Source organism: Narcine bancroftii, chromosome 1 (genome assembly GCF_036971445.1).
Source record: "Narcine bancroftii isolate sNarBan1 chromosome 1, sNarBan1.hap1, whole genome shotgun sequence".
Taxonomy (NCBI): Eukaryota; Metazoa; Chordata; class Chondrichthyes; order Torpediniformes; family Narcinidae; genus Narcine; species Narcine bancroftii.
The window spans coordinates 493,554,323-493,570,363 of NC_091469.1; the positions used below are offsets into that span (position 1 = coordinate 493,554,323).

Consider the following 16,041-nt stretch of genomic DNA (forward strand, 5'->3'; position numbering starts at 1 on the left):
GAAAAGGCCCGTTTCTGAATTGTATGTCTAAACTTTCAACCAAAAATATTTCGAACGGTACAGGACAAGAGCAGGCCCTTCAGCCACGTGTCTGTGACAAGCATGAGGTCCAAATTAAACAACATCTCTGGTGCTTGGACCTGATAGATATCCCTGGATCCCTTTCATATCCACGTGCTCATCTAGACGTCTCTTAAATGTTACTCGTGTAGCTGTTTCCATCACTACACCCGACAGGAAGTTCCAGGCATCCACCACTCTCTGTGTAAAAATATTTACCTACACATCTCCATTAAGATGTGGTCTACATGGATTTTAGGAAGGCATTTGACAAGGTCCACCATGAGAGACTCATCCAGAAAGTCATGGGGGATGGGATGACCGTGAATTAAATATTGGCTTGCAGGTAGAAAGCAAAGCAGTAGTGGAAGGAAACTATTCTGCCTGGAGGACGGTGACTAGTGGAGGGGTCACAGGGATCTGTTCTGGGACCCCTGCTCTTTGTGATTTTTATAAATGACCAGGATGAAGAGGCAGAAGGATGGGTGAGTACGTTTGCGGATGACACGAAGCTTGGAGGAGTTGTGGATGGAGCTGAAGATTGGGGAGAAAAGTGGCAGATGGAGTTCAATCCAGATAAATGTGAGGTGATGCATTTTGGACGGACAAACCAGACGGCTGAGGACAGGAGTAATGGTCGGTTACTTAAGAGTGTGGATGAACAGAGGGACCTTGGGGTCCAAATCCATACATCCCTCAAGGTCACCGCACAGGGTGATAGGATAGTTAAAATGGGATGTTTGGCTTCATTAATGGGGGAATTGAGTTCAGGAGGAGAGAGGTGACGTTGCAACTCTACAAATCATTGGTGAGACCACACTTGGAGTTTTGGGAGTTCAGTTCTGGCCACCTCATTACAGGAAAGATGTGGAAGCTGTGGAGAGGGTGCAGAGGAGATTTATTAAGATGTTGCCTGGATTGGAAAATTAGTCTTATGAGGCAAGATAGCAGAGCTGGGACTTTTCTCATTGGAGCGTAGAGGATAAGAGAAGACTTGATAGAGACTGACAAGGTTATGAGACACAGATAGGCTGGACAGCCAGCATCTTTTTCACAGGGCAGGATCAGCAAACACCAGAGGAGATGGGTACAAAGTGAAGGGAGGAAAGTTTAAGGGAGTACATTTTCTTATACAGAGAATGCTTTGGAGGAATGATGGTGGAGTCTGAAACATTAAGGGAATTTTCGAAACTTAGACAGACACATTGATGGAAGTAAAATAGAGGGTTACAGGGTAGGGAGGGTTTAGTGCTTTTTTTAAAAGGAATATATGGGTCAGTACAACATCGAGGGCTGAAGGGCCTGGACTGCAGCATTCTATGTTAAACTTTTCCCCACTCACCTTAAACATACATCCCCTGATGACAATTTTCCCCTGGAGAAAAGATTCTGGCTCTCATGATATTATACACCTCTCTCAGGACTCCCCTCAGCTTCCAACACGCCAGAGAAAACAACTCAAGACTTGTCCCATCTCCCTATAACTCATAGCCTCAAAACTGGCCTCTTCCGCATTCTTTCCAAAGCCTCACATCCTTCCTGTAATGGGGCAACGAATTCCAAGTGGAGCCCAACCAAAGTCTTGTGCAGTCAAAGTCCTTCCAACTCCTTCTAAAGAAGTTAAAATTTCTAAAGGGCTAAAACTATCCCCCAGCATTGTCTGGGAATTTCTATACACAGAGTAGTGAGTGTGGAACGAGCTACCAGCTGAAGTGGTGAAATGCAGGCTCGATTTTGACATTTAAGAAAAATTGGATAGGTACATGGATGGGAGAGGTATGAAGGGCTCTGGTCTAGGTGCAGGTCAGTGGGACGAGGCAGAAAAATATTTTTAAATTTAGATGGACAGCACAGATACGGCCACAAGCCCAATTGACCTTGCACTCTACATTTTGAAGGGAGGAGTATACATATATTTCAAATACAATGGTGCTCCCTAGGGTTAAGGCAGAGGGAGCACAGTTCTTGTTCCATCCTTGATAGTGGCACTAATCAGGTGGAGGTGATGGTGTTGCAAAAATAAAGAGAAGAAATGGTGAGAGGTTCAGACAGTGGTGGAGTGGAGATATGGAATGGCAGGTTGTGAAGCCAGAGCATAAGGAACAGCAGAGATGTGGTACTAGATCCCAGTACTCACTTGGAGGGGCTGCATACGTTAACGGGCTGTGAGTTATTGGATTATATGAGGTGACGTTTGTCGTGGAATGGCTGAAAACCACCTCATCGTTGGCAGGTCCCTCTGTGACATCCACTGTTGGCATCCTGGGACTGGGTGAAGTTGTACTTCTTGGCTCTGGGCTCGTAGGTGACTTTAATGGCGGCGCTTCTGTCATCATTTGCCGCTGCCAGCGAACATTTGTCTTTCTATCCAGGATCATCTGACCAGTGGGAGTGGAAGGGGAGCCGAGGAGTGGGGGAGATGGAGAAAATATCACCAAATGTACAATCCCCTGTTACCTTCCCACATTTTCAGCCAGTGATCCTCTGCCCAGAATCTCAACACCCACTGTGGACTACCTACACTCCCCATTGCCACTCACCATCCAACCCCACTATCCCATGCACTCCCACTGCCCCAATATCCCAATCACCACCCCCATCCCCAATTTCCCATTGATCCCCAGTGCACCAAATCCCTATGGAAAAACAATGCCTCATATATGCTCCACTACCCCAATACCCCATTGATTCCCCTCTACCTCAATTCCCCAAGGACTCACCTGCCTCAATGGCTCATGGACCACCCCCTGCCCCAATACCCCCATGAAACCTGATGCTCCAATAATCCATGGAACTCCCACTATCCCAATAACCCATGGACCCCCACTGCCGCAAAACTGCATGGATCTCCCACTGCCCCAATACCCCATGGACCCTGATTGCCCCAATATCCCTTGGACCCTGACTGCCCTAATACCCCATGGATCCCCTTTTCCCCAATACTCCATGGATCCCCTCTGCCCAAATATTCCATGGACCTCCAACTGCCCCAATACCCCATGGACTCCAATTGCCCCAATACTCCATAAACCCCAATGCCCCAATCCCCTATGACTCCCACTGCCCCAATACCCCATGGATCCCAACTGCCCAATATCCTATGATCCCCACTGGCCCAATACCCCATGGACAACCCTTCCCACTGCCCCAATGCTCCATTGACCCACACTGCCCCTATAGATAGATAGATAACCTTTATTGTCACTGCTCTATTGAGGCAGCAAGATCTGTAAAAATCCTCCAAAGAGGGCAGTGCGCAGCCTGTAATCTGGGTCCCTCTTGTCTGTGGCTGGCAAACCACATCGGAATGCAGTGGGTTAGCACACACTCGATGGAGCAGCGATAAAAGAACACCAGCAGCTTGACCTTCTTAAGAATCCTCATTGCTGTGCCTTTTAAACTATTGCGATTGTATTAGTAGTCCAGAGAGATCTTCAGCAAAGTGCGTACCCAGAAACCTGGAAGCAGTGACCGTTTCCACACAGTCCCCAAAGATGTATAATAGGTCTGGAACTGTAGGGTCCTTCCTGAAGTTTATTATGTTCTTTTGTTTTTGAGGCGTTCAAGACGAGAGTGTTTTCTGAACACCACACTGTCAGTCTTTGGACTCATCCCTGGCGGCTGTCTCGTCTCCTCTTGAAACAAGTCCAGTCACAGTTGTCCACAAACTTGTTGATGATGTGGGTAGAATATATGGAGGCACAATCATAGATATTTATGAGAGGTTGGGACTCAATACACAGCCTTGTTGGGAGCCAGTATTGAATATAAGGGTAGAGAAGAGGTGAGTACCAATTTTAACTATCTGGGGGAAGTTTGTTAGAAAGTCCTTAATCCAGAGACAAATAGATTTGGAAAACCTAATTACACAGTTTTCTAACTACACTGCTCAGGATGACGGTATTAAAGGCAGAACAGAAGTCTATAAAAAGCTTCCTCACATAGCTCCCCTGGGGTTCAAAGTGGGTCAGTATAGTGTGAAAAGCAGTGGCGATGGCATCCACTATAGGCAAACTGATAGGAATCAAAGGTGGGTGGGAGGCTGGCTTTTCTGTGTTGCAAGACCAGCCTCTCGAAGCAGTGTAAGGGTCACCGGACGGTAATCACTGAGGCTGCTGAGGACATTCTTCTTCGACAGTGGGATGATGCTGGCAGATTTCAGGCAGGGTGGGATGATGGATTCAGACAGGTTGAAGATCTTTGTGACCTTGAAGAGCTGGTGGACACATTCCTTCAGCACCCTTCCTGTCACACCATCAGAGCTAGCACCTTAATTAGATTCACCATCCTGAGCACTGTCTCACATCATACTTCTGCACAGTGTTGGATGCTGAGGAGGGGTTGTGTTCATTTCCGCTGCCTTCACCTCAAATTGAGCAAAGAAATGATTAAGGACCTTGGCCAGGGGTGATACCCTTGGTGGTTTTGTAATTGGTGAAATGTTGGATGCCCTGCCACACTCGCCGTTGGTCGTTATTGATAAAGTGCTCCTCAATTTTCTTTTTATAAGCCACTTTAGCATCCTTGATGCCTCCCTTCAGGTTGGCTCTAGCAGTACAATATAGTGCTCTATCGCCAGACCTGAAGGCAGTGTTATGATCCTTGAGAAGAGTTTTGACCTCCTTTGTCATCCAGGGCTTCTGGTTGGAATATACCTGAATATGCCTGTCAACAGTTCTGTATATAGGTAAAACACAGGATTCTGTTGACATCGTGGTGAAGTGAAAAAACACACAAATGCTGGAAAAACTCAGCAGGTCAAACAGTGCCTTATGCAGCGACGGTAAGGATACATCACCAACCATTTTGGTTTCTCCACCAGCTCTTATGTGTTTTTTTCAGTGTTGTATATAACAGAGTACAGCTGATGTATACACCTCCAAATCCTGGTCTTCAAAAATGTCCCAGTTAGTCCTTTCAAAGCAATACTGTAGCTGCAAGGAACCTCCTTCCCATGTCTTAACAGTCCTTATATTGAGTTGAGCTTTCCTTCTAAGGGGAGTGTATGATGGGATTACGGATATAGTTAAGTGATCTGACTGGCCCAGCTGTGGTAGCAGTATTAACCCTGGTAGCATATTTAATATGCTGTTCAGATTTCAGGACGACTGCCTTTAAATCTCCATCTATAATGTGGCTGCTATGGGGTAGGAGATCTGTTGAGAGGACAGCCTAAAGCTATGCTCAGTAGCATTCAGAGGAATGTAAACAGACTCTTGTGGAAGGATGACACGCAAATTCGTGAAGCGTTCCAAATTTTTTTAGAGTTCGTTAAATGTGTTCAGGATTGTTTTCTAAATCAGTTAGTAGAAGAACTGACTCGGGATGGTGTAATACTGGATCTCCTGTTAGGGAACGAGCTAGGTCAGGTAGCGGACATTAATGTTGGAGAACCAATTGGGTCTAGTGATCATAACTCTGTTAGTTTTAAGGTAGTTTTAAGGAAGAGCAAGGAGGGGCCTAAAGTTGAGGTTATGGATTGGAGAAGAGCAAATTTCGTAGGAATAAGAAGGGATTTGGGGAGTATTGAGTGGGACAGGATATTTTCAGGTAAGGATGTTAATGAAAAATGGAGAATATTCAAAAAAGAAATTTTGAGGGTACAGAGTCGTTATGTCCCAGTGAGGATCAAAGGAAAGGCTGGAAGTCATAGGGAGGCTTGGTTTTCGAGGAATATTGGAAATTTGGTTAGGAGAAAGGTGTACAAGAGGTATAAAGAGCAGGGAGCTGAGAAGTTGAAGGAGGACGACAAGGAGTGTAGAAGGAATCTTAAGAAAAAAATTAGAAAGGCCAAAAAAAGGCATGAAGAGGCTTTGGCTGACAGAGTAAAAATAAATCCAAAGGGTTTCTATAAGTACATTAAAAGTAAAAGATTAGTGAGAGATAAAATTGGACCCCTTGTAGATAGCGAGGGTAGGCTGAGTGAGAAGTCTGAGGAAATGGGGAAATTTTGAATGATTTCTTTGCCTTGGTATTCACTAGGGAAAAAAATGTTGAACCAGTTGAAGTAAAGAAAAATAGTGGGGAGGTCATGAAGCATATAAGGATAACTGAGGAGGTAGTGATGGCTGTGTTAAAAAAGATAAAGGTGGATAAATCTCCCGGACCGGACAAAATATTCCCTAGGACACTCAGGGAGGCTAGTGGACAGTTAGTGGGGCCATTAACAGAGATATTTAGGATGTCGCTGGCCACAGGGGTGGTACCAAAGGATTGGAGGGTGGCGCATGTGGTTCCTCTGTTTAAGAAAGGGTCCAAATGCAAACCTGGGAATTATAGGCCTGTAAGTCTGACGTCTGTGGTGGGCAAGTTGATGGAAAGTGTTCTGAGGGATGGTATTTACAAATTTTTGGAGGTACAGGGATTGATAGGGAGTAATCAGCATGGTTTTGTCAGGGGTAGATCATGCTTGACAAACCTAATTGAGTTCTTCAAGGGGGTTACAAAAAAGGTTGTTGAAGGGAAAGCTGTGGATGTTGTCTATTTGGACTTTAATAAAGCTTTTGACAAAGTTCCCCACAGGAGGTTAGGAAAAAAGGTGGAGGCATTAGGTATAGATAAGGAGGTAGTGAAATGGATTCAGCAGTGGTTTGATGGGAGGTATCAGAGAGTAGTGGTAGAAAATTGTTTGTCCAATTGGAGGCCGGTGACTAGTGGAGTTCCTCAGGGTTCGGACCTGGGTCCACTATTATTTGTTATATATATTAATGATCTGGATGTAGGGGTGGAGAATTGGATAAGCAAGTTTGCGGATGGCTCAAAGATTGGTGGTGTTGTGGACAGTGAGGAAGATTACCGTAGATTAAAAGGTGATTTAGGAAGGCTGGAGGTGTGGGCTGAGAAATGGCTGATGGAATTTAATACAGATAAATGTGAGGTGCTACATTTTGGAAAGGCAAATTTAAATAGGTCATATACATTGAATGGTAGACAATTGAGGAGTGCAGAGCAACAAAGGGATTTAGGAGTTATGGTAAATAGTACCCTCAAGGCTGATACTCAGGTAGATGGTGTGGTGAAGAAAGCATTTGGAATGTTGGCCTTCATAAATCGGAGTATTGAATTCAAGAGTAGGGAGGTTATGATGAAATTGTACAAGGCATTGGTGAGGCCAAATTTGGAGTACTGTGTACAGTTTTGGTCACCAAATTATAGGAAAGATATAAACAAAATAGAGAGAGTGCAGAGAAGGTTCACGAGAATGTTGACAGGATTTCAGGGTCTGAGTTCCAGGGAAAGGTTGTGCAGACTGGGGCTTTTTTCTCTGGAGCGTAGAAGATTGAGAAGAGACTTGATAGAGGTGTTTAAGATTTTAAAAGGGACAGACAGAGTAATTGTGGATAGGCTTTTTCAATTAAGAAAGGGGGAGATTCAAACTAGAGGACATGGTTTAAGATTGAAGGGGGAAAATGATAAGGGGAACATGAGGGGAAATTTCTTTACGCAGAGGGTGGTGGGGATATGGAATGAGCTTCCGGCAGACGTGGTCGAGGCGGGATCATTGGTTACATTTAAGGAAAGACTGGATCGTTACATGGATAGGAGGGGACTAGAGGGGTATGGACCGGGTGCTGGTCAGTGGGACTAGAGGGTGTGGATTTGCTACGGCATGGACTAGCAGGGCCGAACTGGCCTGTTTTGTGCAGTAAGTGGTTATATGGTTATATGGAAGGTAAATATGCCTTCATTTAAACCGGAATTACTCCAGCTCAGGAGAACAATAGACCCTTTCAAACTACCATGTAAAATGGGGTTAACTGGGCAATTTGGAAAGCTAGCATCCCAATTACATGGCAATTTGAAAGGGTCCAATCAGGTCAACCTAGTCAGAATTCAACCGGATCCCTGACCTACCTCAGAGGTGGTCAAAGAACCAGTAAAACTGACCCAGGCATCCTGCTCCAACGTTTGAAAGGGGAAATGGCCAACCTGATTACTCTGGTGACATCAGTGTTTGCGCACTGGCATCACAGGGAAACCCCTAGGTTGAGGTGCCGCTGCCACAATTATGGGGAGAGAGGTTGCTTCCGCGGTGGGGGGGGGGGGGGGGGGGGGGATGTGCCACTACTGCGAACACCACTCTGGTTTGCAGTGACGGCTCAATTCTGGAGCAGCTCATTGTGGCAGCCACCACCATCCCCCCTTTCGCGGCAGTGGGACGATACTGAGGTGGGGGGGGGGTGTGACTGACGGGTGGTTGTTGATTGACAGTGTGGGTGGCGACTGACGAGGGTGGTGACTGACTAGTAGGGGTGGTGGTGACTGTCAGCGGGGTGGGGTGTGGGGGCTATTGATGGCTGGTGGGGGAAAACTGATCGTGCGACACATCACTTACTGAGTCATCTTGGGGGTGGGATCCCCCTTAATTTAATGGATAGATCCCCCTGCAATTTGAAAGGGGCTAGAGATTGTCTATGATTTTCACATTCATAACCACCCCTCCTTTGTTTTTACCAGAGTCTTTATTTCTATCCCAGCAAAACGCCGTTTGGCCTGCTCATTCAATTGCTACACCTGGGATAAGTGGATGCAGCCGCATCTCCATTATTAATGGATTACAACAGTCCTCAAAGGAGTTTGTTGGCTGAAATCTGCAATTTAAACTCGTCCATTTTGTTGGTAACAGGTACAGCAGGGATAAGGAAAATACTGGATAGCAGTGGTTTGTAGGGTTGTCTCCTAAGCCTGTCTAGCATGCCAGACCTGCTTCCATTCTTCTGCTTCCTGTATCTCCTCTTCCTCTGACTCCTGCCGGACCTAACAACGAACCACAAAGGGCCCGATGTTCGGGCAATTTGCTTCAGCACTTTACGAGTACAGAAACACACCCACGATGGACCTCCTACGGTGTTAACTTAAATTCAAAAGATCCTGTCGATTGTAGATGGGGTTCGCATACCCCAACCAGACATTAACAAGCAAACGTATACACAAAAACATGCATAGAATGCACCGAAAGGAAGAGCATCAAGCTGCTGCGTCTATGTGTGCCACCATCAGTTTTGCAACTGTATAAGGTACTGGTGAGACCGCACCTGGAGTACTGTGTCCAATTCTGGTCTCCATATTTGAGGAAGGATATACTGGCTTTGGAGACAGTCCAGAGGAGGTTTACTAGGTTGATCCCTGGGATGAAGGGGTTGACTTATGATGAAAGATTAAATCATCTAGGATTGTATTCGCTCGAGTTCAGAAGAATGAGAGGAGATCTTATAGAAACATAGAGGATTATGAAGGGTATGGATAGGATAGATGTAGGAAGGTTTTTTGAGCTGGCCGGGGAAACTAAAACGAGAGGACACAGTCTCAAGATTCGGGGGAAGTCGATTTAGGACAGAGATGAGGAAAAATAGTTTTTCTCAGAGAGTAGTGAATGTTTGAAATTCTCTAACCAGGGAAGTGGTTGAGGCTGCCTCATTAAACATATTTAAAATTTGGTTAGATAAATTTTTACATGATAGAGGAATTAGGGGATATGGGGAGAAGGCAGGTAGGTGGAGGTAGGTCATAAATTAGATCAGCCATGATCATATTGAATGGTGGAGCAGGCTTGATGGGCCATTTTTGGCCTACTTCCTATGTTCCTATCCCTATGCACCCCCCACTGGCCCAAAACCCCATGGTCTCCCTCTGCCCCAATACTCCATGGACCCCCACTGTCCCAATACCTCATGGACCCCCACTGGCCCAATACTCCATGGACTACCACTGCCCCAATATCCCATGGACCTCCCACTGCCCAAATACCTCATGGACCCCCACTGCCTCAACACTCCATGGAATACCACTGCCCCAATACTCATGGACCCCCACTGACCCAATACCTCATGGACCCCATTGCCCCAATACTCCATGGACTTCCACTGCCCCAATACTCCATGGACCTTCCACTGCCCCAATACCCCATGGACCCCATTGCCCCAATACTCCATGGACTTCCTGATGTAATATTGTAATCATACCTTTTAAAAAATTTTTTTCTATTTTTCTTTAAATGTAATTCTTTATTGTATTCATGTTATAAAATTTTAATTAAAGTCTTCAAAAAAAAATACTCCATGGACTTCCACTGCCCCAATATCCTGTGGACCTCCCACTGCCCCAATATCCCATGGACCTCCCACTGCCCCAATACGTCATGGACCCCCGCTGCCCAATACCCCATGGACCCCACTGCCCCAATACCCCATGGCCTCCCACTGCCCCAATACCCTATGGACCCCCACTGCCCCAATACCCCATGGACTCCCACTGCCACAATACCCCGTGGACCTCCCACTGCCCCAATACCCCATGAACCTCCCACTGGCCCAATACCCCAAGGACCTCCCATTGGCCCAATCCTCAGGGATCTCCCACTGGCCCAGTCCCCAGGGATCTCCCACTGGCCCAATCCCCAGGGATCTCCCACTGGCCCAATATCCCATGGACTCCCTCTGCCCCAATATTCCATGGATCCCCTCTGTTCCAATACCCCATGGACTCCCACTGCTAAAATACCCCATTGACGCCCCCCCCACCACTGCCCTAATATGCCATGGACTCCACTGTTCCAAGTCCTCTTTTGACCTCCCACTGCTCTAATATCCATGGGCCACCACTGCCCGAATACCCATAAAAACATACAAGACCAAGGAGCAGAAATAGGCCATACAGTCCACTGAGTCTGCCCCACCATTCAATCATGAGCTGATCCATTCAGCCCCAATGCCCGACTTTCTCCCCATGTTATATGCCTTAGCTAATCAAAAACCGATCAATTTCTGCCTTAAATACACCCAATGACCCGGCCTCCACAAATGCCCATGGCAACAAATTCCACAGATTCACCACCCTCTGGCTGAAGAAATTCCTCCACATCTCTGTTTGAAGTGATCACCCTTCAATCCTGAAGTAGTGCCCTTTTGTCCTACACTCTCCCGCTGTGGGGAAATGACTTTTCTACATTTACTCTTTCCATGTCTTTCAACGTTCAAAATGTTTCAATGAGACACGCCTCCTAACTTGTCTAAATTCCAACAAGTACAAGCCAAGAGCTATTAAACGCTCCTCATATGATCATCTTTTCATTCCCAGAATCATCCTTGTGAACCTCCTCTGATCCTTCTCCAATGTCAGCACATCCTTTCTTAAATGAGGAGCCCAAAACTGCTCCAAGTGAGGTCTCACCCATGTCTTATAAACCCCCAACATCTCATCCCTGCTCTTAGATTCTATTCCTGTGGAAGTGAACGCCAACAGTGCATTTACCTTCTTCACCACCGACTCAACCTGCAAGTTTCCCTTCAGGCTCCTGCACAAGGAATCCCAGGTCCCTTTGCATCTGAGGATTTTCAACTTTCTCCCCTTATAGAAAATATTCTGCCTGTTTATTTTTCTACCCAAGTGCACGACCGTCCACTTTCCGACATTGTATTTCATTCACCACATCTCTGCCCATTCTCCTCATCTGTCCATGTCCTTCTGCAGCCTCCGTGTTTCCTCAACATGACCTGCTCCTCCACCTTCCTTCGTACCATCTGCAAACATGGCCACAAAGCCACTCATTCCAGAATCCAAATCATTAATGTACAACATATAAAGAAGTGGCCCCAACCCCGACCCCTGTGGACACCATCGGCAACTGGCAGCGACCAGAATATGATCCCTGTATTCCAACTCTAGGCCTCCTGCCCGTCAGCCAATGTTCTCCCCATGCGATGGCACTGCCCACCCCCACCCCTACTGCCCCAAACCCACAGACCCCTCTGCCCCAATCCCCTACCGACCCCTCACTGACCAATACCAGAGACCCCTGCTGCACTAGAGACTCCTATGTCCCAATACCAAAGGACCCCGCACTACCCAAATACCAGAGACCCCCTGCACCATGGACTCTCATTTCCCTAATACCTCAAGGAGTCCCCACCATCGCAATGCCACTAATGAAGTACCTGGTACAACTTGTTGCGATACTCAGCCACTGACAGCTGTGTGTTGTCATCCACGGGCAGGATGACATCGTAGTCCAGCCTGGGTTCCTTCGATGGGTTATGAAATCTGCATCAAATGCACATGATGGTCTGGATTAAATGTGCATTGACCAGGTACACAGCTCTCATCACGAATGGAGCACGAAGTCGTTTCAGAAAACTGCTGGTGTGGGGGGGGGGGGAGGTGGATGAGGGGAATACCATCTCCAGGGATATGGGTAGACAGGTCAGCAACTGTCTGTTATCACTCTGCCTTCCTGCCTCCATCTGCTACCCTTTTCTCCCTCCATTCTCTCTGCTTATATCACCAATCACTAACCTGCCTGTCACCAAACTCCACCCCATCCCTTCCCTCCCCTACCTCTTTCTATCCATCCATTATCCAGTACACCAATCACTTACCTGTCTCAGCCCATGTAACTTCTTTTGATATTCAAACCTGCCAATCCTGATAATGTTTTAGTGAATCTTTCCTGTAGCTGGATGATCAAAACTGCGCACAATACTTTGTGTGGTCTCACCAACATCTTGCACGGTTAGTTGTAAGATGATGTCTCTGTTCCTGTACGTATTGATGAAGGAAAGTGTGCCAAATGTTTCCACCACCCTGTCTAACTGGGTCACCACTTTCATGGAACTCTGAACCTTCAGTCCCTCGGGGTGGACTAGAAGGGCCGTAATTGTTATATAATTATATGGTTTCCAACATTGTCCAAGACCCTACCATTCTCCATGCAAGTCCTGCCCTGGTTTAACCAAGCAGACACAAAGCCCCACAGCACACCAACAGCCCACAGGCCAAGCTTGTCCGTGTGGAACAACGTGCCCATATTACACTCATCCCCCTCCAATCCCCTCCCATCCACGTAGTTATCTGGGTGAGAAACACAGCAGGTTACACTGCATCTATAGAAAGTAAAGGGTAACCAACACTTCAGGTGAGAGCCCTTTGTCAAGGTACAAGCAAGGAACAAGCAGATTCTTGAATAAAAAGGGGTTGGGGCAGAAGAGGGAGGAAGGGGCAGGGGGGAAAGTGTAGGCTAATTGATATGAGATCATTGGTGGGTGGGGGTGGGAGTGTAGAGGGTAAAACAAAACAAAATCTGAGAAGTGACAGGTAGAGGGGGTAGGTCTCTGGATGGAGAGAGAAGGGTAGGGGTTGGAGAGTTGGAGGACGACCAGAAGACATCGGAGCAGAAACAGGCTCAATTACATCCGATTAACCTACAACCCCCCCCCCACCCACCCCTCACCGTTATGCTTTGGAGAGTGGAGGGTGGAAGAAACTGGAACCCCGGAGGAAACCCACGCAGACCCAGGGGGAAAATACAAACTCCTCACAGGCAGCACAGGATTTGAGGCCCGGTCCTGATTGCTCGCTGTAACAGTGTGCAAATTGCTACACTAATCATGATGTCCTTGATTAGCCAGGGCAATAACCTCTGATGCCCTGGCTAATCAAGAACCTATCAGTCTCTGCCTTAATTACCCCCAATGACCCGGCCTCCACAACCGCCTGTGGCAACAAATTCCACAGATTCACCATCCTCTGGCTGAAGAAATTCCTCCGCATCTCAGTTTAAGTGGACCCTTTCAAACCCGATGTTGTGCCCTCTTGTCCTCGACCCTCCCACCATGGGAAACAACCTTTCAACATTTACTCTGTCACACATAGAACACCACAGCACAGTACAGGCCCTTCAGCCTTCAATGTTGTGCCAACCCATATGTTCCTTTAAAAAAAACTAAACCCCCTGTAACCCTTCTTCCATCCATGTGTCTGCCTAAGAGTCTGTTAGATGTCCCTAATGTTTCAGCCTCCACCACCATCCCTGGCAAGGCATTCCAGGCCCCCACAACTCTCTGTGTAAAAAATCTTACCCCAGACGTCTCCCCTAAACCTCCCTCCCTTCACTTTGTACAAACGTTCTCTGGTGTTTACTGATCCTGCCCTTGGAAACAGGCGCTGTCTGTCCACCCTATCTATGCCTCTCATAATCTTGTTGACCTCTATCAAGTCTCCTCTCATCCTTCTACACTCCAAAGAGAAAAGTCCCAGCTCTGCTAACCTGGCCTCATAAGACTTGTTTCCCAATCCAGGCAACATCCTGGTAAATCTCCTCTGCCCCCTCTCCATAGCTTCCACATCCTTCCTGTAATGGGGTGACCAGAACTGAACAAAGTGTGGTCTTTCAACATTCAAAATGTTTCAATGAGATCCCCCCTATTTCTCCTAGATTCCAATGGGAACAGCCAAGAGCTGTTAAACACTCCTCATATACCCTTTTCATTCCCAGAATCATCCCTGTGAACCTCCTCTGGACTCTTTCCAACATCAGCACATCCTTTATTAAATGAGGAGCCCAAAACTGCTAACAATCTCCACGTGAAGTCTCACCAGGGCCTTATAAACCTTCAACATCATATCCCTGCTCTTAGATTCTATTGAAGTGAATGGCAGCATTGCATTTGCTGCCTTCACTCCCGACTCAACCTGCAAGTTTCCCTTCAGGCTCCTGCACGAGGAACCCCAGGTCCCTTTGCATCTGGCAATTCTCAACTTTCTCCCCTTATAGAAAACAGCCAAGTGCACGACCGTCCACTTTCTGACATTGTATTTCATTTGCCACTTCTCTGCCTGTTCTCCTGTCTAAATTAGTGTTTCCTACAATGGATGGTGGAAAGATCCAATGGGATGGTGAGGAAAAAGGAGGTGGAAAAGGGGGTGTTCCAAACCTTCAGTCTTGTTATTATTCAATCTGCTGCTTAGTGAGCAGAATGAATGGCAACAAGGCATTCTTGCAAGAACTGGTCTTGGTGGCTGCCATTTTCTACTGAAGCCAATATCTCCCGTTCAGCACTGCACTTAAGCCCCCTCTCCAATCCTGCTCAGCATCAATAACCCCCCCAATCCCGCTCAGCACCACTAACCCCCCCAATCCCGCTCAGCACCACTACTAACCCCCATCCCGCTCAGTATCACTGACCCCCCCAATCCCGCTCAGCGTCACCATTGACCCCCCCACCCTGCTCAGCACCACTAACCCCCCAATCATGCTCAGTATCACTAACCCCCCACCCCGCTCAGCACCACTAACCCCCCAATCTCACTCAACGTCACCACTCACCCCCCCCACCTACCTTGCTCAGCGTCACCACTGACCCCCCCATCCCACTCTGCATCACTACTGACCCCCCACCTCACTCAGTATCACTGAACACCCCCCACCCCGCTCTGCTTCGCCACTGTCCCCTCCACCCCGCTCAGTGTAACCTTTGACCCCTCCACCCAGCTCAGCATCACCACTGAACCCCCCACCCCGCTCAGCGTCACCACTGACCCCCCCCACCCCGCTCAGATTCACTGACTCCCCCACCCCACTCAGTGTCACCACTGACCCTACCCAGTACTCGGGATGTGCCCTGGAGGGCAAGGTAGTGTAGCCTGAAAATGTTTGGGAATCCTTGGTCCACGTCCTTCTGCAGCCTCCGTGTTTCCTCTCCATGACTGCTCCTCCACCTCCCTTTGTACCATCTGAAAACTTGGCCACAAAGCCACTCAGTCCAGAATCCAAATCAGATAACAGAGTGGCCCCAACCCCGACCCCTGTGGACACCATCGGCAACTGGCAGCGACCAGAATATGATCCCTGTATTCTGACTCTCTGCTTCCTGCCCGTCAGCCAATGCTCTCCCCACGCTGGTGTGTTTCCTGTTAAACCATGGGCTCTTATAGTGTTTAGTGACCTTATGTGTGGCATCTTGTCAAAGGTCATCTGAAAATCCATATACACATCCCCTGTATCTCCCTTATTCAGCCTGCTTGGCACCTCCTCAAAGAATTCCAATTGGTTTGTGAAGCACGATTTTCCCTTAAGGAAACCATGCTGCTTTGGCCTATCTTGTCATGTGTCTCCATAGTGGGGCGGATCTCATTGAAACATTTTGAAGTTTGTAAGGTAAAACATCATGAGATGGGAATGTGTAAGGAGTTACCCTGTACAGGGTT

General features: G+C 47.4%; 1 protein-coding gene across 1 annotated transcript in view; it reads right to left on the bottom strand.

Annotated features, from left to right (window-relative positions):
- Nucleotides 1-16,041, bottom strand: part of mapk15 (mitogen-activated protein kinase 15) — a 112,970-nt gene that overhangs the window by 8,745 nt on the left and 88,184 nt on the right. The window contains exons 10-11 of the mRNA XM_069915165.1: nucleotides 11,994-12,099; nucleotides 2,198-2,438 (exon numbers count right to left, since the gene is read on the bottom strand). Of these exons, the coding sequence (XP_069771266.1) occupies nucleotides 2,198-2,438; nucleotides 11,994-12,099 (347 nt within the window). The remainder of the gene's footprint in view (nucleotides 1-2,197; nucleotides 2,439-11,993; nucleotides 12,100-16,041) is intronic.